Consider the following 25213-nt stretch of genomic DNA (forward strand, 5'->3'; position numbering starts at 1 on the left):
AGTGCGTGAGCCCGCGGGCTCAGTTAGGTGACAGAAAGCCTGGCCGACTGGACACACAGCCTGGACGGGTAGGGGGGCGGGCAGCGGCTGCTGGGGTGCAGCTGAGTGTCCCCTGTGCTGGGACTTGTGGCCCCATGGACCCAGGTGGCCAGTTCTTCCCGTGTCGTAGCCAGAACTGCACACTTGAATGTGAACATACTCATCTTTCAAGTGCTGGCAACTAATTTGAGTTTTTTTTTTTTTTAATGTTTTGCCAGTCAAAGAAAGCACATCTGGCAGCACACAGCCAGGGGGCCATGGTGTGAAAGCTCCCCCAAACGCTCAGAGGGCCTTCCTGGCTCTGAGCTGGCTGCTGGGGGTATTGTACACAACAGGGGCCCCGCCCTCCAGGGTGTAGTCTTTCCAGACTTCTGTCCTTGCTAGCTAACCGAGAGCAAGCCCTCACTGTGGACTCGAACCTGCTCTGAACATCCCGAACATGGCAACTCTTATTCACAAAACCTGCAGTATAATATTCTCTCACTTCAAACACGAGCACGCAGAGAGGTTATACAGCTCCCCACGGGGACAGCGCTAATGGCAGTACCAAGATCTCAACCAGGAGTCTGGCTTCAGAACCTATGTATATTTTTAAAATATTGGTTTGGCTGCGCCAGGTCTTATTTGTGGCATCCACTAGAGATGCAGAGCCTGTATTCTCAGTCGGGCTGCCCTCTGGGGGGTGCTGCAGCCCCGTCCTCCACACAGGGAAGCTTGCAGGGAACTTCTCGGGCTCAGGTGTCACCTGGGGCAAGCACCCGTCCACCATCGGCCGTCCTTCCCCGCGTGCTCAGAACCTCAGTCCCTCTATCTCAGGCTGTGCTTCTCAGCTTGGGGTTGATTCTACTCCCTGGGGTAGACTGTCCCCAGTGTCAGGAGACATTATTGCTTGTCACAAATGGGGGCCCCTCCTGGCATCTCATGGGTAGAGGCTAATGATGCTGCTAAACATTGCACCCCCACAATAAAGAATGCTCCAGCCTCTGATGTCAACACCACCAAGGTAAGGAACCTGATCTCAGCAGCTGGCTGGCAACCATGGCAGCATCCAAAAGGGAGCCAGCAGAATATTCCAGCTGATTCAGTCTGTTTCCCTAAGACTTTGTTCTCTCTTCTTAAATCATTCTTTCTTCTCTTGCCCAGGAATGTCTTCATAATCTGATGTTACTGTGCTAAATGCCTGCACTAACAATCTCCCAAATACAACTCTATTAAACATTAGTAGCAGCAGAACAAATGAGAAATGATGGGGATGGCAGGGGGTGGGAAATAGCTGTAGGCAAAAAGAAAGATAAGTATTTGGATCCACAATAGATCCTTGAAATCTGACCATAGGATGTACATGCCTGAAATGTGGATATTTTTTCTGGATTCTCTGAGCCATCATCAAGCTCTAGGTCCACATTAAACTTCAGTTGTCATGAACACCATCTCTGCCAAACATAACACGTGATTGCACTGATTTCATAAAATGATTTTAATGGAAAAGCAGTACAAGATATGAACAAAAATAAATAATCTTTATCTCATTTCTAGCCCAGCAAATAGTACACTGCACGTAAAACTGGTCTACAGTGCAATTTTCCTCATTTCTCGTTTGCCTCTGAAATACAGAGACAGCATGTTAATTAAATCTTCTAGATTAAAATTGATACATTTTTAAGAAAAAAATCATACCGACCTTTAATCATTCATTTTTTAAAAGTTGGCTCACAAGATGCTGTTTCTCTAACATAAAATATTATCCAGTCATCAGAGTTAAATATAAGGTCTGTGTGAATAGGTAAATTAGAAGATTTTTTACTCATTTTTAATTCCTGCATTGCTGTTTCCAATATTAAGAATGTATTTCATTGTCTCACTTTCAAAGTATAGCATCTGCATCTGGCTCTCACCAATCCACAGAGAGGGGAGAGTAACAAATGCTTTTTAAAGAAATAAATATTTTAGAAGTATATTTTACAGTGCTAATGCAGTATTGCAGACCTATGCCTTGGGGTGTATTTGCATCATATATATATCCTTCAAGTTATTAGTCCCTTTTCTAGATGTCTCTGTTTACATTATGGATCACTCACTCTTCGGGGGTTGCTTTTGCTAACGATCTCTAGGAGTCAGTCCATGACAGTCTCTTATTTGCAGTACTTGTGGTAACATGTCATCTTTGATGATTCTGGTGGCTTGAATAAGGTCTTACAAAAACAAATTGATAACTGTATTGGCAAATAGAACAAGCAGAGGGTTTGCATGGCCTACTAACAGTGCCGGTTTCGGGAGGTCAACAGCTCAAAGAACTGAACAGATACACTGGACTAAAGCTTAAAACAGCCTTCCTTTTACTTAAGCCCATAATTACTATTTTGAACATAGCTCCATTCGCTGTTGCCTGTATATAAATTTTTTGCTAATTTTCCTGTATTGGGAAGATCTTGAATGCAGTCCAGGATGAGATGAAAAAAAAAAAAAAATGCTGACACTCCTAAATCGAATATATGTTTTTGCAATAAAGAACACTGGTCAATATACAACTGAGGAAAAACTGAAACAGATGTGAGTCCTAGAACCACAAGCGTTTGAATTTGCCCAGAAATGCTATTTTAAACATTCTATATGTTGGTCTACTGTTTTTTTGTGGAATAATGCATTCTTGGCATCCTTAAAAGGTTTCAATATGTTGCAAGGTTATCCAGAAAGAAAAAAGCAAGGGGCTAACATATCAACTTGTGCGTCGCGGCCCAGACTCACTGCGCCTTCAAGAAGCACAGGGGCCCATATTAATTGCACTTAACACAACGAACCTTCAGTTTCCTTCATTCTCTGCAGATCGAGGCTTGCTTTTCATAAAACTGCTTCCCAAGGGGCACAGAGACACTCCATCCACAGAAGCTCAAGTCGAATGGCGCACTAGCTGCAGTGCTGAACCCAAATGCGCTGGTTCTGCACTAAAATTCTCTTCAAGGATAAAAGCACGTGCCTTTTCAGTTCTTCTTGGAGATGCTACACCACCAACACGCTCTAAAACAATTAAGCTACATGCATAATGCTCGAAGAATGTGAGCAATCCCATAACCAGCTTTAAGCCATCTGCTTGATTTTTTTGAGGAACATATATAGGAAAAGAGAATTCCCCTTTTGTTCTGTTACATATAGAAATCTTTTGAAGCTCCCAAATAGTTTGGTTTTGGTAAAATTCTCCACTCTTCTATTATTCTAACATGTAGTCACCCCTAAACTATCCCTCATGTTTTCTCAAAAACTCTCCACATGAAGTATCTGAAGGACAATTGAAACCACTTACCAATATACAAGTAATATTTTATTTTATATTCTATCTTCCATTTGGCATAAGCCTTTCGAAGTTTGTTTTTGAACCAGTGAAATATACAAATCACACAAGACAGACATATGTACATTAAAAGTACAGAATAAAGGCCATAGAAGATATACATAATATCTGAATGACAAGTAGAATATTTTACATTAAATAGTTTCTTTTAAAAACTAGGATTGTTAAATTCAACTCTCTTCATAAACATGAATCACTAGAAAGGAACAAAAAATCTGGTTTAGCAAATAAAAAAAATTACTTCATGGTTTTTGTATAATAAAAACCAAAAAAGTGACATTTTAAACTAATTAGTGCTTTTTACTTTCAAGATCTTTTGCTTGCAATTCACTGCAGCTGGGGGCAGGGGGAGCGAATATCCTTGTGCAATAAGAGCCACAGGTGGCCGGGCTGACCTGAGGGCCACTGAGCCTGTGAGGGCTGCAGAACACGTGTCTTCCCAAACTTCTAAAACAGCACAAGTCTGAGATGAGAACACAGGTGATGGTACTCTTTGCAAAGAGGTGTCCTGGTTTTTTGCTGTTTTTGTTTTAACTAGCTGAAGATGTTGTGAGCTGGATATTCCCTAGGGACTCGGTACAGGTGCCCTCAGGTCTAAAGGGCACCAAGTTCCACCCTGCAAAGTGAACAGAGGAGAGAGAAATGCGGGCAGTATGCCCTCTCCATCCCCACCTCTGCAGTGAACAAGTAATGCCCTCTCCAGAAAGGGTGCAGAAAACGAGGCTGGACAACCAGGGGACGGAGCAGGGGAGACAAAGGAATCTTCAAACCACCATGCCCACGACCAAGACCTTCCAGACTCCTCAGAAACACAGCTGCTTCCAGATGCTCAGCATGTAATGGCAGCAGGGCCACAGCCCAAGTTCAGCTTAGAAACCGTCGGGGAAAATCCCACTTGGATTGCAGTGGAGGACCACAAGGCTCTAGACCGAAGAAATAACCCCAGAGTAAACTGGAACCCAGATCACTGGCTGCGCCGATATAACTATATTTATATTTATATATGTATATATATATATGTTATGTACAAGAGACTGAGCTATCAGGAACCACTGAACCAACTGTTCAAGTCCACTGGGAACAGTTCTCGAGACACCTGCAGAGGAGCGGGAAGCGTCAGTGGAGAGTCTGATCACAGGAGCAGAAGGGAGAAATGGGGCCACGCCTCCGTGACGTCCATTCGCCAAGTGATGTCATGAAAACACAGAAAACTACTGTTCCTCGAAATAAAAGTTGTAGGGGGAATAAAATCCTTAAGTAGCGAGCTGTTTTCCAAGAGGAGCTCCTAAGGTTTCATTCCCTGTCCTACAATCAGAGGGGACCAGCGGAGCTCCGCTTGGAAACGCGGCGGCAGCGCAGCAAGGCACGTTATTGGAGGGGGCATGGGGTCAAGGAGGGAGGGCGGAGGTCACTTTTTTCCCTCAGCTAAGTTTTCTGCTCTGGTGCAGGGCTGAACTGCACACAAGTACCTTGAAGTTCGGGTTGAGGATCTGTGAATGGAATTCATGTGTATTTTCATTATTATCATTTATTAACCAAGTATCCCTAAGAAAATTACAGTATATTTTCCTTTATTGCCAAGCCAACCTCCCTGCCCTTCTCCAAACAAAATGTCTGGTACCAGAATCACTCACGGATCCTTTTCCAAGTGGATAACCTGATTCTCACAACAGCTTTGAATGTTAAACCAACTGACTCAATATAAGGAGTTGTTTTTTAATATCTAGGGCTTCTCTCCCTGCTCCCCAGGTTTCAGTAGCTAATAGAATGGACCAGCTGTAGATGGAATGCTGGAGGACAGTGAGACATATGATAAACCTTCTTTCTTGAAGGGATATAAGATTCTTGTTCTTAAATTTTAAATATATTTTGGAAACATTTCAGGCTGGCAGCCCCTGGGAAAGAGAGGGGTGGGGTTCTCATTGTTTTGTCTGTTTCTCAAGACCTTCCGGCTCCCCAGACCGAAGAACTCCTTTTGCTCACCGCTGCTGAGTCATGCATAGCTCCGGGCCACCTCCTTGCAGTGAGGTGCTACCTGTCCCATGCAATAGCTGAGACAAAGAGAACGTTTCCTTGACCTCCAGATGTGCACACATCTCAGCAAGGGCATGTTTTATCCCCCCTATCCATTATACCATCAAAACAAGTCTTGTCTTACCTTTTCAAAGATCCACAAAATAAATATTTTCTTGGTTCCCAACCCCCTTATTGCCAAATAATAATTATAATATTATTAACCACAGAGTTCTCAGATGGGATCGGGGGGGGGGGGGCAGGGGGAGATGGTTCCGGTTGCAATTCTTAGGGATAAAAAAAACATTTAAAAAAAAAACAAACAGAATGACTGTACTTTCTATAAATAAGCAGGTCCTGGGAGCGGGGCCGGGCGGCGGGCAGGCGGCGGGGCGCCTGCTACTTGCAGACGAACTGGTCCACGACCTCCGTGCACTTCTTGCACTTGACGTAGCAGCACCAGTGGAACTTGCAGTGGCAGCGCTCGGTCTGCACCGTCTTGAACTGGTCGTAGCCGCGGCCGCAGCACATGAGCTCGCAGCCGTCCATGCCCTCGGACGTCTTGTTGCACAGGCGGCCCTGCGTGCCCAGCGAGCCGGTGCTCTCGTTGCGCACGCAGTAGTCGGGGCTGGGGTCGATGTAGACCAGGTCCTGGGTGGTGGGCGAGTTGAAGCGGCTGTTGACCTGCACCAGCTTGCCCCGGCTGTTGAGCCGCATGGCCGCCGCGCTGTCGTACTTCTCCTTCAGGGCATCACCCACCTTGCGGAAGTCGGCCAGCTGCAGCCAGCACGTCTTGAGGCTGCACGAGCCTGACACCCCGTGGCACTTGCAGGCCACGTCGGCCAGGCTGTACACCGTCTGCGGGGAGAAGGGGACAGTCAGCGGGGGGCACCCTCACCTGGGAACCCAGACCCTGGTCACCAGCTCAGTCCAGGCCACCTCTCCCTTGTCCTCCAGACCTGGAGCCTTTTGTGGCCTTCTTTAAAAATCAGTCTGCAAAACAAATCGGTTCTTAGGCCCTCATTGTCACACATCATCATCATAAACTGCCTGGTTTTGAACGGGAACAAGAAACAAAACTGTTGCCTCGGCTTCTTTTTTGGAAGCAGGAGACTGCCGTCAGGTGACCACCTGGCCTCCTTCAGCAGCGGCCTGTGAGGGAAGAGCTCCACCGCCTGCGTCTCAGAGAAGAAAAGGGAGGCCCAGCGAGGCGTGCTGCCAGCCCAGCCCTGGGAAGGAGGGGCCGTGACTGGAAGCCAGGCAGGTGTGCTCCAAGCTCACGCCATGGGCACCCAGCTGGTAAGTGGTCAGGGTTCAAATCTTTCCTCACTTTTTCTGTTCCTACTGCCGTGGGGCGAGCCCTGTCCTAACAGCCTCTCCACTCTCATATCACCAAATCCTCCCAGCAAGGTTGTAACCTGGGTGGGACCGGACGAGGGCCCAGTGACGCAGAGAAGGTAAGCGGCCCAGACGGTCACACAGGCCAGATAGACGGGGATCAGGCCTGGATCTCAAGGTACTTTCACTCCTGCTTCCTGCACAGCCCCTATGCTCTGCATAGGCTGAGCGCATGCACCCTGGACCCAGGCAGACACAGATTCTGTCCTGCCCCTGAATTTAGGCAAGGGCATCACCATTCCAGGCCTCCATTCCCCATCTGCAAAGGGAATTGTGGCGGTGCCAACCTCACGGCAGTGTTACAAGGGTGAAACCAAGAGATGCTGGCTTGAGGTACTTGCGGGCAGGATGCAGTCAGTAAAGCTGGTCTGACGAGGGCATGGTGCTGGGCCCCTGCCAGGCCCCTGGTGCTGCAGCACGGGTCTAGGGGTGGCCACTGCCTATCTGCAGTGCCAGCTGCCCAGTGCTGTGCCAGTGAGCCTCCCGAGCCGGCGCACTGCTGGCAGCGGCCTGTCAGGACCTGGAGGCCGGAGCCGCGAGAGGCAGCTCCTGCCGCAGCAGCCACCCTCTCCCTCCAGGGCTTCAGAAGGGGCTTTCCTCAAAGGGGCTCAAGTGAACCCCCTCCACATGAAGGGTTTCAGGCCCGCGGCTAGTGTGGGAAAGGGTTCTGCAAACGTGTTTAACCTTCACTCCCCTTCGAGGAGAATCTGAAGCTAGATTCTCTTTCTAGGAGTCTAATACAATTTCCTGACCCAGTGTCCAGCTTTCCTCTTCTCACCCCTACGATCCTGGAGGAAAACCGTCTTCTCTGTAACCTCATTCACCAGGATCAAGCATAGTTCACTGCTCCAACTATAACATTTCCAAAAAACCTATGTACAAATGCTCATGTTAAATGAAATTAGATCGAATGTGCTTTTCCCACTCTCTGACCCCACCTGTCTCCCCTTGGAAGTCCCTTGACCTGCTCTTCTTGGTTGCTAAGCTCCTATGATTTCTCTCCATGAGAGAAACCTAGGAAATCCCCAAAGAAGGCTGAAAGCACCAGAGAGGGACACAGTAGGGCCCGAGTCAGCCATACCTCTGTCCTGGAGGCATTTGTGGTCTGAGACGCAGGGCGCCCTGCATGCAGATTAAGGGGATGTGTGCTGGGTAGAGAACAGGACCAAGGTGCTAGGCTCCTAAGACAGTGGGGTGGCCGTGCCCACTCCAAGGCCTGGGCCAGCTGCAAGGGGCGGAAAGTCCACCCCCGGTAGAGGCACCCCAGCAAGGGGGAGCCTCAGAGAGGAGTGGCCACACTCCCCTGGAGCAACCATCTGACCCCTCAGGCATCACAGGGAAGATTCCACAGAGGTGAGTCCTTCTGTGATCCCCCACATAGTCAAGATCAAAGTTGAGAGGAAACAGGTCGCCTGGAGGGATCTGGGTTCACACACTTTCCCATGTGCTCTGCTTCATTAGGTCTAGTGACTCGGTCATCATCTATCAAGCACTTACCACTGGTTGACACTGAACTCAGCCCTTCAGTTGAGTCTTATTAATTAGAACTCAGAGGTGGCCAAGTGTTGATAACAAAGTTCAGTCTATTGTATGACCCCAGTGAGTCCTTACAGCAACCCCAAGTGACAGTGTTAATGTCCATCTAACTGGTGAGCAGATGGGGCAATGGAGGCTCAGAAACAGAGCAGGGTGTTAACCTAGATTTATTTAATCCCCAAACCTGCAGCCATTTACCCCTGAGCTGCAACGCCTTAGTTTAAGGAAAAAAGGGCCTGGGCTGACAGCTCCATCCCCTAATTCTCTGCCCCCACCTGGAAGTGGTTCTCCAGCCTCAGTTTCCCATCTTTCACGTGAGGGTGTGCAGCTGGGGGGCTCTCAGGTTCCTTCCTGTCCCCTGGATGTTACTCTGTGATTACCATTCCTGTTCCTCACCCCAAAATACAGAAGAGTGAGATCTCTGACCAGAAAGTTCCTGGCACCCACCTTGGGTTCTCTGAAAAAAATAATGGTCCTGGTTTTCAGTGCTGCCAAAGTTAGGAAAAGTTTTCACCCCTTCATTTTAAAGCAGCCATAAAGTGCCATGTGTTTAACCGCAGGAAAAAAAGGGTCTTTTTAACTATTGTGAGGGAGCTTTTCACAGCCCCACCAGGGGAAGGAAAGAGTGAAACGGGGGATGGGTGGGGAGGTGGGCTGCCTTGGGAGGACGTTCTCTCTGGACACTTCCGAGGTCCTCTCTCTTCCCTTCCAGGCCTGATCGTCAGACCTACGAATTTCCACCCCGTTGGTTGGAGAGTTTTCCTAGAAAAGCTCTTTTTATAAACCCTCAATCCATCAGGCCTGCTGTCCGAGGACACAAGGAGGGGCACAGAGAGGGGAGGAGGTAACCCGGGAGCTGGGCGAGGGCTTGCTCAACTGGGCACCTACTGAAATAAATAACTCCCTCTCCCCGACTTAATCACAGCCACAAACTTGTTCCAGGGAGGAGGGCTGCGAACCTAAGCAGCATGTTTAGCTCTGGCCTGGCCAATTGCACTGGGGACTAATTAAAGAGGCGGAGAAAGATCTTTCTCAGGCCACTGCAGGCGCCCCTTGGCTGGAGCTGGCCACGGGCGGGCTGCTTCCGCTCCAGGAGGCCTTTCTGGGGTGTGCACCCCTCTCCAGGGAGGCCTGTGGGGAGCTGGCTGAGGGGAGTGGAGGGACAGAGAGGAGCAGGCAGGGGGGAAATAGACCGGAAAAGCTAGGAAGGGAGGCGGAGACAGGAAGAGAGTCGCAGAAACACAGGGAGAGACAGGAGCACCGGCCCCGCCCAGATCGGCGGCGGGACGGGACGCTCACCCGGCGGCCGGCCTCGTTGTTGTGCAGGTTCATCAGGATGCGTGCGCTCTCGTAGGAGCCCTTGGCGTGGATGCGCTCCCGCTCGCGGGCGTCCACGAACTCCTTGGCGAAGCGGTAGCCGTAGTCGATGTTGTCACCGCAGCCGCCCCACAGCCAGTCCCGCGGCAGGTCCTTGGGGCGCGCGGCGCGGCTGCAGCCGCAGGTGGACAGCTCGCCCTCGCGGCAGGCGCGGCTCATGGCGTTGACCACCCCCGCGGCGCTCACCGCGTACGTGAAGGCCGTCTCGCGGCTGCCTGCGGGCGAGGACCGGTCAGCGGGCGCCCCTGACTCTGCAGCCCCGGACGGCGAACACCTACCCGGCTCCTAGAGGGGGAACTAGGAGGCCCCAGGCCCCAGGCCCTCCGCCCCAACACGCAGAAACAAGCCAGGAGGGTATTAACACCCACACACCCCACCTCTGCTCTGCCATTTCAGGCAGAGCCCAAGGCGGGATGCTCAGAGATGGATTGTTCTATCACCTCTTCTGAAAATAACCCAAATGCCCAGGAAAGAAGTCACCAAGGGAAGAAAACACACAATTGGGGTAGACTTCTTGAGACTTATTTTAAACATTGGTTACTATTTTCATTCTGAGTGACCTACAGGACAGGAGCAGAGAGGCTCAGAGCCACTGAGAGCCCTAGGCCCCCAGGGAAGCCAAACACTGCAGCCACCCCTCCCTTCCCGCTCCTGTGGCCCCACTGGTAGTAACCTGGCTTCCCCTTCCTCCATCTGCAGCATCAAGTCTGACTCAGAACAAGGCTCCTGACTTCCCCAGAAGATATTTATCAACCGGTTCCTAGAGAGTTACAAATGAAATTCTCGCCTCTTCTCAGTTCCCAAGCTGACCGGCCTGATGCTTCTCAAGAAGGTGAGTGTCTTACTTTCTCAACAGCCTGCCGTTCTTTAATGTCACTTCTGTGACTCCGCAGCAGCCTCTGACTCCAAGTGTCAGGAAAACAACAGAAAGAGGGGGAAAATACAGTCTTAAGGAGAAAAGAAGAGAAAGATTCTCCTTCCCTAAAACTTGTAAAGGATATCTTCCTGTCAAACAGTTCTATAGGAGCCCGATTTGTATGGAGAGAAATGGAGGTGAGGATAGACTATCTTAATTTCCAATTTCCACTTGTACCTAGAGACATTTCTACATGGGACAAGTCACTTAGTGAAAGTGTTATACTACGAGGGAGAAGGGTTAATACCTGGCCAGCTGAAGCTGGGCCTAGGGGCACAGGGTGATGAGGAGGCCTCATTTTCCTCAACTATAAAATAAGGGTATTGAACTAGATGCCCAGGGGGAAAAGGCCCCTTCTGACACTGGGATCCCTGTACCAGGATCAGTTTCTCTTAAAGAGCTTTTTTTGGTGGGGGTAGGGAATCACAGCAACAGCTGACCGTAGTACTCAAGGACCATCCTGCAGGCGGGTGGCTCTGCCAACTCGGGGAACCTGCAGACTGCCCTTCCTTTGAGCTTCTGCCCCTCAATCTGCGACCACCTGTGAGTCCCCTCTCAGAAATGGCGATGGCTCTGATTTACCAAACCTTCCCTCCCACATTGTAAAAAATGAATAACTTGAGGAGTGTGCTGGTGGTTGGCAGGAGGATCCAGAAAGTTCCTGTGGGGTGTTCCATCTATCTAGTTGAATTAGCAAGGCAGAGAACATCAAGGGAGTGGTGAGAAATGAGGAGAGCAGACAGATCCTAGGGAGTGATCTGAGCATTAACACTGATAGTACAGAAAACCCTGGGGACGGGAGACTCGTAGAATACAGAGGTAGCTTGAGGAAGAGAGAGAAACCATCCTCTGGAGACACAGGAAGAGAAAAAACACGGTCCTGCATACAGAGAGCATCAAAGGGATTTTATACAAAGCACGACAGTGCTATTCTTGACCATGTTCTTTTTCTGTCCCAGAAATCAAACCTGGTAGCGATCTCTAAGCTAGCTGGTCACTGCAGGGAAAACGTCAGCATGAGAAGTGCTCTCTGGCTGCAGCATGGGGACCCAGTCCTCCTAGAAGCACCATTGCATCCGGTGACAGCTCCTCCCTGAGAGATCAGCCTCTCCTGTCCTCACCCTCTGGCAAGACGGTGCCTTTCTTACACATCTTTTCACAGCAGGCAAACAAAGACAAGCCGCAGACAAAAGCTGGAAGGAAAGACTAGCATGATGAAAAATGAGGACGTTTTCATAATGAAGAGGCGACTGCGTACAGCGCCCGGACTGGCCTCTCGAGAAAGTAGGTGAGCGCTTGGGGGTGGCAGCCTGAGGCTCAGACACTGGCCCCATCACAGGGCCTCTCAGGGAGGAGAGCCAGCTTCCACGCCCCTGGTGACCTCCATACTCTGGAGTGGGCACCCACACACTTCGCATCAAAGGTGTTTCAAATTTTCCCTTAGCTCATTCTCATCTAACAAACCTTAAAGTAGAAAAGTGAAAATGAAGTAACTTTTCCACCGCTGGGGTGGGGTTCATGTTCCTCTTCCATAAAAATCGATTGATTTTTCATCTCTGTCTCTCTAAGGCCCTGTGTTCCACCATGAGCCACCCTGCAGCAGCTGTCTGCTCTGAGAGCTCGGACACCTGAGGACCCTTTGGCGAGGGGGCCTCGGGGATGGTAGGATCCAGGAGGGCTCCCTCCTCTGGGGCCATCACGAGCTTCCACTCCTGCCTACTTCCCATCAACCAAGACGGTGCCACACAGCTAAGGACCAGAGAGTCTACAGGAGACAATTAAACACAGGCCTTTGTACCGGGGGTTCTGCTTGTTCCCTGAGGAAGCAGGCTCTTTGAATCTTGGACCACATTTTAAATAAATCTTCAGCAGAGCTCAAATCCACTTAGCAAATGATAGCTTATTCTGAACATTTTGGCCCCAAACAGGCTACATACAAAGAGGATCTTAAATCAAAGCTGTGTCCCAGTGACTATACAGAAAACCAGTTCCAGTTGCTGTTTTCCTTCCTTGTTACCATCATAGGTATATGCTTTTCACTAACTCATACACGTGGGGAAAACTCCCAAAGTTTGAGAGGAAGGCAGATAGAGGGAACACATAAGGCAAAGGTGAAGAGAAAGCTGAGAGGTTACTGTGATATAGCTGACAAAGATGTTATTGGATCACTCACAATATCATCAAAATGCAGGAGAATTACATCTTCACTACACCCCCAAGTTAACCACATAAGGCAGCCCATACTTGGGGAAAACTCCTGTGATCCTGAGGCTTAATTCCTAGATTCAGGGCCCAGAATATGCATTAGCACATTTTAATCATTAACAGGAAAGCCCTAGGAGGCTCTGTAGGCTGAGGCTGCAGACCGGTCTCCCATTCAATTAGAGGAACGGCTTCCAGTCCTGTATTATTTTAGTTTATGAAGCCACTTGGCTCAAACATCCACTGACAACTCTTTTTTGTTCTCAATGAATGCACTTTTCAGGGTTTTTTTAAAAAGCATTTTATCCGTCCGTGACGGACATTAAGCCAACTTTTTATCTTCAGTCAGTATAAATAGTTAATTGCTTTGATAAATTGCTTCTTATTTTAGGAGTCACTGCAGTCATATTAATTATATGGGCTTGTTTGCATAAAAGTAAAGAGACCAAAAATATTCACTAGCAAACACACACAGGACCACATCTGTCAGACTGTAGCCTACGCTATTCAACCAAACCAGAGGCAGACTGATTTTCCAAATTCTTTGCCTTTAGCCCAGTTTTAGTGCCACCTTCTCCCTGAATAGAATAACAAGTTCAACAACACATTTAAAAATAAAGAACTGGACTGTGAAAGATATATTGAACACTTTTAAGTTTCCAGGATGCCCTTTGAAGCAGGTGTTCTTATATCAATGGCCAACACAAATGTAAATTGGATCACTTCTAATTAAAATTCTTCCTGGGACTAAAAGTAAAGTATCTAACATATATCTCGATAGATAGCTTTAGGAAATATCTGTATTAGGAAAATTAAAACCTTACTTACATCCAGCTCATCCAGCATTCTGCAAGATGGCAATTTTCAGTTTGATGCCTGGGCCATCTGAATTGTGGCTTAGGTTAGGAAACTTCTAACAGTTAAGAGTTTTGAAGTTTAAGGACAGAAATGACTCAGCTTTCCCCATCTACTTTAGTGAAACCAAAATAAGTGTTCTGGTACTATTTTACACAAAATGCTTTTTAGGAAAATTAAGTGATCAGAAAAATGAAGGTGTAGTTGATGCCCACCCCCTCCTGATCTAATTCAAGAAGTCCAAAACTTATCATTAGACATCTAGAGGACAGGCACCAACACAGCCATAATGCAGAAGTCCCAGGCCGCCACCCTGCTGGAAGAGTCCCACCAGATGAAGCTCTAAGTCTCTAACACTAGAGACATTTCCTAGGATAAGAGTTTCTATGTAGTTAACAATATCTGAAACGGTTTCCTACCGATCTGCATGACCCTGCCGAAGACAGAGGTGTTATCCACGGTGCTGCAGTTCCACCGCCGGTGTCGGAACTGATACTGGCACTCCTTGATGCCCGTCTTGGCGCCCTCTCCAATGTACTGCATGTGGTCCTGATACAAGTGGCAGAGTTTCTTCTGTCCTTGGGAAAGTCCTGCCAGTTGGCTGCAGAGAGGCTGCGCTCCTATGATATATACTTCTGACATCTGAACAGGGTTATTCATACCTAGCGACCTAAAAAGGGGGGGAGATGTGCATTCAAGATTTACGTGAACTCTCAAGGTGGGCCCCCTGAAAACATGTCAGCAATACAGAAGTCTAAGCACACAGATGCTTTTTCTCTCCTGCTTGTCCTCATGACAAAGTATGAGACGGGCTTCATAGAACTCCTCTGTTTAAACTCCACTCAGAAAACGGAGGCATTGTATAGCCCCTATCCCGCCATCTGGCTTCTCAGCTAGAGTTCTCACTCCCCTCCTTGCCCCTTTCTGCCATATACCTGAACCAAAATTTCTGATATTCCACACCAGAAATGGGGTAAAAGGCACTCGGGGGGGAGGGGATGGGCGTCTGACGAGAGAAAATGACTCACTTTGCCCCACAAATTGGACCGATCTGCTTGAAAATGTATGAATACCGAAAGCAGACACAATTCGACACGGGTAGGAGATAGCAGTTCCTTTTGACTGATGGACGAACAGGAGGACAAGTATACAGACGGAAGAAAATTCACCCTGTTCTGGACGTTTTAAAAGGGCTCCTTATGTGACTGTGAGGGACCCAAGACAGAGTATCTGGGGAACAGAAGTCATGTTTGACAGAAAAACACTGTTCATTTACAGTAAAAAAAAAAAAAAAAAGAACGCAGTCAAAAATAATCCTCTAGATATAATGCAGTCTACCCTCTAGGCCCCTACCAGCAAGAAACCCGCATTTAGGGACACTGAACTACTCAAGATAACCTCTTTTGATTAAATTTCAAGCCCCCAGTACTTCCCCACTTGGAGTTTAGCTATCTTCCTAGTAACTCTGCCTACCTCAGACCCTGAAAATTAGTAACGTCAAGTGACAGAAAATAAGTGTTGGAGCTCACTTTTACTACCTAGAGGTAGCAAAAAGCACATTTTATAGATGGGCTTACAATTATTAGAGAACTGAATTCTGGTTTCCCTTAATTACATGATGTACTACAAGCATAATCTGAACCTCAAAAAAAACACAAAAGTTAAATTTATAGCTTCTATTCCCTATGGAGCTAAAGATAAGCTTCACAGTGTTAAAAATTAGCAAAAATTTTAATTCACAAAATTTAAAGAAAAATTTGATTTAAAGATACATTTTATGTTTATATATATATATATACATATATAAATATATATATATAAAATATATATATGTGTGTGTGCATTACATAAATGCACCCAAATTCACGACTGAGAATATTGCAGCATTCATTATACAATACAAACGAATCTTAAAGTAAAAGAATATGCATATAGGATAAACTTACCACCAAGAATTAGCTTCTATTACAACCTGGGCGAAGGAGAGAAATATGGCCAAAGCCATTAGGAAGAACTTGGAAGACATTGCCCTTCCAGCCGTCCCCCAAGCAACTCCTGGGCTTAATATTCCAATCGACTTCTGGAGAGGGAAGAAAGGAGCAGATGTTTATTGCCTCTCAGATAATTTTCAAGCATACAAGTTTAAACAACGGAAGCATCCGGGATCTCTCAAGTTTACTGTTGATTGACTGCGCTTCTCCTCCGTGAGTTTTTTGATGGCAAGATATAGGCAGTTTCTTTTTCCAAATTAATCCACCCACGCAACCTCACCAGGAAATCTGATTTCGCTGGGATCCTGCGCGCGGGGCACGCCAGCGATTACAAACATGTCTCAATGCTGTTGAGTCAAAGCCCCGGTGCCAGGCGCTGCCTCCTTCCTGCTTGCTCGCGTCCTGCACCCCCTCGCTCCCCTCTAGTTTCGCGCTGTGCTGAGTCCCTCCTCGGGAATTCACTCGGGGACCCGCTGCCACCCTCGTCCTCTCCCCGACCTGGGCCGAGCAACAAGTGGAGCCGGAATTAATTCCATGGGCGAGAGGAGCGCGAAGGCGAGTGAAGCGCGCCGCCGGCGGCTGCGGAGGAGGCGGGGTGGCCGGCGCGGGGGTGGGGGGTGGGGGCAGCACGCGGGAGGGAAGGGCAAGGGGTGGGGGGCGAGGCCCCCGGGAGCGGCGCGCACGGGAGTGCCCAGCTGGGAAATGCAGCTCTGAATTAACATCATCAGTTTCATAATCAGTTTACGGCCCGCTCCGGGGCTAGCCGCTTCCATAGCGGGCAAGGCAGCCTGGGTTTCCTTAAACCGCTCTTCGGCCAGACTGGAGTGGGGAGAAGGAGATGGGGGCACACGGGGCATAAGGGGATGGGCGAGCTGCTCTCCCAACGCAGGAAACCGGAAATCAGTGCCCTCTCCCTGCCTTCGGCCTCCGCCTTGGAGTGTATCCCAGAGGAGGGATACAGCCCCCCCAACCCCGGTCGAGCTGTCCGAAGAGAGGGGCTCCCTTCCCGGCCCTCCCCACAGCACTCCCCCAAAATCTGATTTTCTCACTCCCACTACCGGTCCCTCCAGTCCCCACTTCTAGCAGCTGCCACGGAGAAAGGGGAAAGGAAGCCGAGGGGACTCCAGTTTCCTTTGGTCCTGGTCTGGAGTTCATCATCTCGCCATCGGGGCACCTTGAGCGTGGTCTTGAGACTCCGCTACCCAACCCTCCAGCCCAATTCGGACGCGGTTGGGTCAGTCCCGCAAGATGAGAGCGCAGGGCGAGGCCCGGGCCAGTGGCCGGTGCGAAGGAGCCCCCGGCTGGGCCAGAGATGCGCTGGCTCCCGCGCCTCGGCCGAGCCCCTGGATTCCAGGGCGCAGAGGGCCTCGGCAGCGAAGGTTCCCGTCGTCAAGAATTTCGGGGGCAGGGGACGGCCTTGGAGGTTTCCGCCGCCGTCCTCCCCACTGGTGACTTCTCCACCTGTAGGCGGCGGCGGAGCGAGACGGCGGCGGGTGGGAGGAACGGCTTTCCAAAATCCCCTTTTACATCTCTGATAAGAGTAACCCTGCTGCGCTGCGCCACCCTCGGCTGCCAAGGGAGCCCTTTCCTCGGAAAAGGAAACGTGAACCTCCTCCAGGCTGCAGAAGGGCCTGGGCTGGAACCGGCACCAGAAAAGACTGGGGGGACCGAGGCAGCGGTGGAGACGCGAAGGGGCTGAGGAGCGCGCCTCAGCTTTCCCTTGCTAGCCTCCCTTTTGGCCCGGATTCCTCGGGGCTTCTTTAGAGGAAATGCTTATGCGGTCCTCAGTGCCCGCCACCCAGGGCTCCGCGCCCGAGGTCCACTCATCCCTAAAACGTCGCAAAGCTGGGGGGCGCATGCCGCAGAAGAGAAGCCTGGGGTTTCCCCAGCCCAGGAGAGAGAAGGCTCGGTCTTCCTCCCCACCCCCGCCCGAAGTGTCAAGTTTCCTCTAGGGGAGGGGGTAGCTCGCGAGGGCTGCCTTCTCGCGCGGCCCAAGCTGCGAAGTCAACTCTCTCCATCGGGGGCCAAGGCCGCGCGCGTGCACACACTCATACACACTCACACTCTGGCACATTCACACACTCACTCGTGCACAGACACACACGCTCTCCGACGTGCTTCCCAGGCGGAGGCAGAGACCGCGCTGCGGGACGCGCACACTTTTCCAGCTTTCCGACGGGCGGGGCACTCGGGGCGGGGCGCGGGCAGCGCAGAAATTGATAACAGATTCCGCGGATTACTGCGGATCTCTTTGTTAGAAGAGAAGCCACACAAACCGATCCCACTCTCGGCCCGACAACCTCGGGGAGAAGCCACTCGTTCACAGAACTGGGGCCAAAATGGGAGCGGGGCAGTTGGCTTCCGCGACACGGGTCTCTAAGCCCGGGGCTGGGAGTAGGCCGGAGGTATCCCGAAGGGAATCTGCCGGGAGAGCCCCGCGAGTCGCGTCTCCACTTAACCCGCGCGCTTGCCCGGAAACAGCTTGGCCCTCTTCCCGCTCCAATCCCCGGTGCAACCCAGAAAAGGCCCCACAAGTTTTAAAGACTGAAGGAACCCACAGCCAACTCACTGATACATCGAACTGTAGGGTAAACGTCCCTGCCTGTTTACCAAGAGAACTGATCCAAAAAGAGGACAAAATAAGACCTCTCCGGAGACCGTAACACGCAGGGTAAAAGTTCTGGGCAGAAGCTGAATTCACCGAAGAAAGACCAGGCTAAAATTTTTGAACAATTTCAGGGTCCGAGAAAATGGACTTTGTAAGGATACTTGGAATCTGTTTCTAGTGCTCGTCAGAGAGGAGGGCTGCGGGCATTTGAGAGGTTCAAGCGCAAGGGAGGGGTGAGGTGGGGGTAGGGCGTTTGCGCGCCCTTGTTTCCAGCCCCAGAACAGATCCACGTAGAGTCGGCTTATATTGTCTGTCCTCCAAACTCTTCCCCGCTGGATTAAAAGTGTCCCTACCCCTTCTTTATCAACTGGTGTGCGGGCCGAGAATCCTCTAAACTAGAGGACTTTGGGGGGCGGCAGAAAGCCTGGGAAAGCACGCCCAAGTCGGAGGCCAGAAGCGCCTAAAAAGAAATTCCCTCGAGGCAGGGAGAAAATTCTCGCCCCTCAGCCACTGGCGCCACCTCACTCGGTCTGGGCACCCCCTTCCACTTCACGTCCAGCCCCAGCCCCCAGGCCCTAGTCTCTGGAAGCGGAAATGATGGAGAAACTGGGAGAATAAATTAGATTGACCTGGGCTCGCGGTGGCGAAAAGCACAGGAAACTCTTAAGAATCCCAGCTCTTAGTGAGAGATAAATTTTGTTTTCCCCACTTCAGTCTCTCCCGAAAGCAAGGAGAGAGAGATGGAGAAAACCGCAGGAGAAAAATTCAGGGGGAGCCACAAAGTTGGGGAACGCGAGGAGAAGCAGGAGGGGATGGTGGGCTGAAAGGAGGTCCATTTTGGGGGAGCCCAGGAGGAGCCCGTGCTCCCCCAGGCCTCTAGCCTGGAGCAAGAGAGCCGGAGCTGCCCCTAGCCACCCGGATGTATCCACAGCACTGAGGGTCGGAAGGGGTGGGGGAACCAAGAGAGGAGGTGGAGGCGGGAGTTCCTTGAGCCCAAATCAGTGCAAGGAAGGTGTGCGGCTTCTGACTGCCCTGACTCAGCAGGGACACCAAGTCGGGTACCAGGGAGTCTCCGAGCGAAGGACAGTGGCCAAGTATCGTTCTCTTGCCGGCCTCACCTCATCCATCCTCAGACAAGATCTCCAGACTGCAAGGCAACTCTCTCTCACACACACGCACCTGGGGGGACCGGGGAATAGAGGGAAACATCACTTCTACCTTCCCTAGATCTCTAGGCACAGCCTCTCAACTCTGTCCCAAAGAACTGTTTGTCAGCGGAAGGAAAGAGAAGGGAAATTACAGAACGCTTCAACACCCATTTTTCAGAGGTGGTTTCAACTCTACTTTTTAATAGACAAGAAACTGAGGCCAAGAGCGAAAAAGAAGCGCTGGTCCTCGGCTACAGGGTGAACCAGTGAGGGCATCTAGACCAGACCCGAGAGTTCCTAGGGGGACCCTCCTGCTTCTTAATGTGCTCGGGAGGTTACCAACCCTTCTTCCAACTCGCCCGAGCCCCATTCGCTGGGTCGGACACTTGGCCCCTTACTAACGCAGCCGCGCAACGCAGCGCAGCATGTCCTCTGGGGGCCTCCGAGGGGCCTTCCTGGGAGAGTGGGACCTGGAGATCCGAAGGGATGTTCTTGTAAAGCCAGAGGTGGGAGAAAGAGGCGAGCAAGCTGCCTGCCCAGCCAAGACACAGGCTCCAAGATGTCCTACCTGAAGGCAGCCAACAGGGGGCAGCCGGCACCGCACAGCGAGAAAGAAAAAGGCAGAGGACTAGCAGAACTCCGACAGACGGTGCTAACCCCTTGTGCACCAGAGCGCTCGGTTGAGCGGAGGGAAACGCAAGGGACTGTGACCGAGCCTCCTGGGGAGGAAGGGTCTTCCTTTGTGGCACCGGTCCTGGCTGAGGATTCAATATGTGCAAGACCCGAGAACAACTGGCCCTTCACTCTCCACAACATGCAGGGCACAGATCCACACACTTGGACACACAATGTCCACTGCCTGCACACCCTCGGCTCCCCACAGAGTTTGTCTAGAAGCAAAATCTCTGCATCTGGCCGGAGTAGCCTTGAACGTTGGCAGGAGGGCAGTGGGTGAGGAGGTGTGATCCCACCACTGACTCCAAGTGACTTCCAAACAGCGAGCTGTCCATCTAAAGAAAGACGGGAGACGAGAAGGGGCCCCCATGCCAGACTGCGATTGGAGAGTAAAACAGGCCACGGGGTTTCCAAGTTGTGGGTTTTTTATAAACTTTTTTGGGGGGTGCTTTAGGAAACATCTGAATTCCAATCCCAAAGTTATTTTCTAGAAAACTTAAAAGAGGAGACTCAAGAAAAATGAAAATAAGGATCGAAGCTTGGAGGACAGAGAGGAAAAACTGTTTGGAAAATAGCTAGTTATACTGCAGGAAATGTTAACTTTTCGTAAAAGTGAACTCTCGGTGACCCTCGGAGTGTGTGACTCGGCTTTAACATACAACTGACAATTAAAACAAACAAGAGTTCACAAACTGCCCCCCGCCCGCTCTCCCAACCCGGAGGCCCAAATGTTTCTAAAGGACAAGGAGGATTCCGCGCGGGGGGCCGGGGTGCGCTCTCCCAGTGGACCAAATTAGAGCAACCACCGCCAGCCCTCCCTACCCCCATCACCGCTGCAAAGTGCGGAGCTTACCCAGTGGCGGCTAATAATGCTAATAACAGGACCCCATCCCTGCGCCAGGGTGCGAGCTGGCCCCCTGCCAGGCACTCTTAAAGGCACAGGGCCTGCTGCGCTTGGGTTCCCCGGCTGCGTTGAGCCGGCAACCTGGCCTCTGGCAGCAGAGGGCGGGGGTACGAGGCTAAGGAATAGTCGGCTCCTGGTCTGGCTTCACAGTCTCTCAACCAAGGAGTCCCCTTCCCCTTTCTGAGCCCCGGCCACCCACCCTCTCGGGGTCTGCGCCAGTGGGCGCTTGGTAAATATTTGTTGAATTGAATCATTATCCTGTTACTGAAATATACATAGTAAGCTACACGAGTTTCTCAGGGCAAAAGGAAAGTCGTCTGCGGACCTCTCAGTTTTTCTGCGCTATCTCTACCCCACTTTTTCTCCAAAGTCTAAAAGAGTTTGCAGAACTTTTGGTGGGCCAAGAAGAGGTCTGTCTCCTGGGAGACCGAGGTAGTGCACGGGGATGGGGGGAGGGCGAAAGGGTAGGGGTCTCTGCCAGCTACGCCGGGGGTTCTAGTGTCTCCAGAGGTAGGAGAAATGGAGGGGGGTTAGGGAGAGGTTGGGGGGGGGTCAGTTAACTTCCAAAAGAAAACAATGTAAAGAGAAAAAGAAGTGACGAGCCTCGGCGGCACACAGAACACCTACCTTCATTGCGAGGGGGAGGGGGCGCGGAGAGGAAGTCGCCACCAGAGCTGAAGAATTGGAGCGGAGCGTCCTCGTTAAGCCTGAGGAGACGATCCTGCGGAGAGCTGCGGCTTCCTCCAGGGCTCGTCCGGCAGGCTCTGGGGACTGGAGCCTAAGCCGTCACTAGCGTTCGAGTCTGGGTGCCTGAGCCAGAGTAGCGCTGGGATGCGCGCGGGAACCGAGGGGGCGCCGAAGTCCGCCTGCCGGCAGCAGGAGCAGGGCCCGGCCGGCGCGCAACAAGGGAGCCGCGGGTCCGGCGAGGGCGCGCAGGCGACTGTTCCTCGGCGAGGCGCTCCCTCTCCAACGTCCATCAGCGACGGCGGTAATTAGGGCTTTCCAACCCCAAATGTGGGCGTGATTGTGCAAAAGACTTTACAACAAATAATAAAAAAAAAAATTCTTCACAAGAGGGTGAAAAAAAAATGCCCCACCACTCGACTCTGGCCCGGGGCGGGGTGTGGGGGAGGTGATCCCTGCGCCCAGGTGCCTCCGGTTCATTCACACCAGGATCCTGCACTTTCGGCGGCTCACGCCTCCCGATCGCCAGCTCCTCCTCTATGAGTCTGAGTCTGTGGCCGAAACGTCTGCTTCCAGGCGCTGATCCCGCGGCTGCAAGTGAGTGTGTGGACGTCTGTGTACACACACAGACACACACCCAAACACACCCCCGACACACACGCGCACTGCAGCTTAGGGGCCACAGAACAATCAGACGCGCACGGGTTTTTCTCCTGGAGATGCCGCTGAAAACGCTCCAGTCGTCATCCGAGCTGCCAGAGTCAGCGCCAAGTTTTGTCCTTTCATTTTTAGGATTTGGCAAAAAGGTGGGAGCAAACTGGTAAAAGTCGTCCCTGAAAGTTTTGCCTCTGGTGGGTTCGGGGTCGATGCGCGACTGCCCCCGGGGGAGACACCGGTTCCCCCTCCCTACCCTCTTCTTTCTCTCTTCTGGTTAGTCCCCCTCTCTTCCCCCGCCTTTCCAGGGAAAAGGGCGAAGAGGCGCGAGGGCCAGGGGCTTCGCAGAGGCTCTTCAGCTCCGGCGGTCCATGGCCGGCGTGGCTGCCCACCTCCTCGTTTGGCGCCGGGGCCGGAGGGGCGGGAGAGCGGGCAGCGGGCGGCGGGCGGTCGGGTTCCGGCAGCGGCGGAGGAGCTCACTCGGCAGAGGCTGCACGGAACCGGACTCCGGGTGGCGGAGGCGGCGCCTGGGAGCTTGCAGCAAACTTCCACGAGATCCTGAGCCCCGCAGACAGACTGACCGACCGCAGGGACCGCGTCCCCCCCCCCACCCCCCGGCCCTCCTGGCCAACTGCCTCCTCCTCTCCCTCCCTCTCTCCGGACTCCTCTTTCCCCTGGTGTTCTCAGAGAAAAAAAAAAAAATTAAGTTGGAGAACCAAAGGCGGCTGGAAAGAAGGGGCGGGTGTGTGTGTGTGTGGAGGGGGGGGGGGGTGGATGGGAGGGAAAAAAAACTAACTTTGCCTTTGCGCATGCGTGGTAAGGCCGACCTATGACAAACTCCGCAGGATTTTAAAGCCGTACCACAAGCTGGGGTGCAGGGGGGCGTCGGGATACACTCCCAGCAGGAGCCCCCTCCTCTTGGCTTCCCATCCCCCAGGCATCTGATGAAAGAGAGAGGTCCATTCCTTAGCCGCAGCCTGACAGCCGCCTGGCGCTCTGCTCTCCTTCCAAGCCGCCTACCCGCTGGAAGGTGAACCCCAACTTCAGCTTGGACCCCTTGGCTCGCCTGTCCAAGGCTGCTTGCACCGGGCTGCACCCGGGCTGCCGCCATGCCACAGAACCTCTAGGAGGACCACCTCCCCATTCTTATCCCTGGGGGAGGGTCCCCAAGCCCCCGGGCTGGAAAAGAGGGTAAGTGCTCAAGTCCTGCCCCCAGTGTAGCAGATTTGAGCATCTGGCTGTGACCCAGTGCAACTAGAAGCGACCCGTGGTCCTGCCGGTTGGATCTTGACTGGTTCCCATTCTCAGGTGAGAAGCCTGCAGAGTTTGGCAAAATCGGGTTCCGCTGCGACTTCCAGGCACTTCCAGACACCTGTGGTTTGGGGGTCCTGCTTGGGCGGGGTTGCCAGATTGTTGCCTACACCCAGTATGCCAAGGGCACCACCCAGGTTAAACCATGCCTCACTGGAACACAGTTACTCTTCTCAGCTCTCGCCATCCCCAACCGAAGGTGGAAGGGACACCCACACCCCACATACACACACCACACACCACACACACACACACACACACACACAACATTTCTGCAGTAACTCCAGCATGTACTTGACCTTAAGGCGGGTTCTTGGGATGGTAGCTGTTTATTCTTTCCATTCCCCACTCCCATCTCTGGCGGACTACCCCAGGGCATCGCCGCAGGTGCTTCCCAAGTCCCTTCCTGACCCTGACTTGTCCTAGCTGACTGCACCCCTCCAAGGCCCTGACCTGCTGGGCGCATCAAAAGGGCAGTGTGAAGCTCGCTTCATTTCATCAGGGGTGCGCGCAGACCTAAGGGCCAATACATGTTTATCTTCGATCCCCTTGGGACACAGCCCATTCACCTGAATCCGCTTTCCGCTAGACCTTCTCTAGGCCTTGACCACTTGGGGGGCTATTTTCCAATGTATAATCTAGCCTTAGATCTGCCCATGGGAGGGAGGGTCTAAACAAAGAGGGGTCTCCGCTGGACAGGCAGCCCCCCTTCCCGCCCCCTCCCCCGCCCCCGCAGTTCCCTCTCTAGTTCCTTGGCCCAGGTTGCAACCTGGCTTATCCGGGCCGTGGAGAGCACACTCTCATCCCAAGCAGGTGCCCCAGCGATGCCCCACAGACCCAGTTCACTCACGGAGGCTCTGACAAGTGGCCAGAAGTAAGCTGACTAAGAACATAGTTCCCCTGGTGGGGCTTGTCACCCAAGTGCTGGAGGCCAATGTTTACAAGATCGTACTGGCAGAATTTGCCCCCCACATACCATCAGTCCAGAAACACCAGCTTCCTCACCACAAATCTCTTTTTTTTTTAACATGTTGTATTAACTTGTTATATTCTGAGTTATCTGAACAATTGCCTGCTTCTCTCCCACTGCCTTTGTTAGTGTGTGTAGACACAGCCCCAGCACTTTTATTTCCTGCTCTGCTGTCTTTTCTCTCCTGGAGAAGACACTAGAGCTGGGTTATGGCTGAGTATAAACTCTGAAGTCTGGAGTTCCAGTCCTAAAATTGCCCCTTTCTAACTGTGAAACCTTAGACATGTCATTTAGCCTCTCAGAATCCTCTTAAACACACACCTATGACAACAATAACAAAAATATTGATTTTGTTACAATATAAACAAAAACCCGAAAAATATGATAACCTCGCCACACAACAAAGAAAATCAGAAATATGATGACCTACCTGGTAGGAAAGCAGTGAAAATCAAACAGGTGACCTTGAAAATCTGGGGTGCAGTGAGAATGAACAGCAGAGCTCATGGAGAACTTAGCAGGAGTCAGGCAGCACACAGGGTACTCATTACCTGCTCCTCTGCAAAAAGCAGCTCTGAAAACGGCT

General features: G+C 51.5%; 1 protein-coding gene and 1 long non-coding RNA gene across 4 annotated transcripts; one reads left to right on the forward strand and one right to left on the reverse strand.

The window, feature by feature from the left end:
- Positions 1 to 3894: 3894 nt before the first annotated feature.
- Positions 3895 to 22932, reverse strand: WNT5A (Wnt family member 5A). The gene is made up of 5 exons (XM_040246392.1): positions 21636 to 22932; positions 15629 to 15762; positions 14102 to 14352; positions 9632 to 9924; positions 3895 to 6256 (listed from the first exon to the last, which is right to left on the reverse strand). Exons 1-5 carry the CDS (start codon positions 21639 to 21641, stop codon positions 5798 to 5800), a joined length of 1143 nt encoding a protein of 380 aa, XP_040102326.1. The 5' UTR covers positions 21642 to 22932; the 3' UTR covers positions 3895 to 5797.
- LOC120867941 lies at positions 6508 to 12509 on the forward strand. 3 transcript variants are annotated; one of them, XR_005722084.1, is made up of 4 exons: positions 6508 to 6697; positions 10409 to 10541; positions 11791 to 11913; positions 12195 to 12509. It is a non-coding gene; the product is annotated as an uncharacterized LOC120867941 (long non-coding RNA). The 3 variants fall into 3 exon arrangements; XR_005722083.1 differs by having other exon boundaries at positions 6514 to 6697; positions 11788 to 11913; XR_005722082.1 differs by lacking the exon at positions 6508 to 6697 and having other exon boundaries at positions 10274 to 10541; positions 11788 to 11913.
- Positions 22933 to 25213: the final 2281 nt, after the last annotated feature.

Source organism: Oryx dammah, unplaced genomic scaffold (genome assembly GCF_014754425.2).
Source record: "Oryx dammah isolate SB20612 unplaced genomic scaffold, SCBI_Odam_1.1 HiC_scaffold_9, whole genome shotgun sequence".
In the NCBI taxonomy this organism is placed as follows: domain Eukaryota; kingdom Metazoa; phylum Chordata; class Mammalia; order Artiodactyla; family Bovidae; genus Oryx; species Oryx dammah.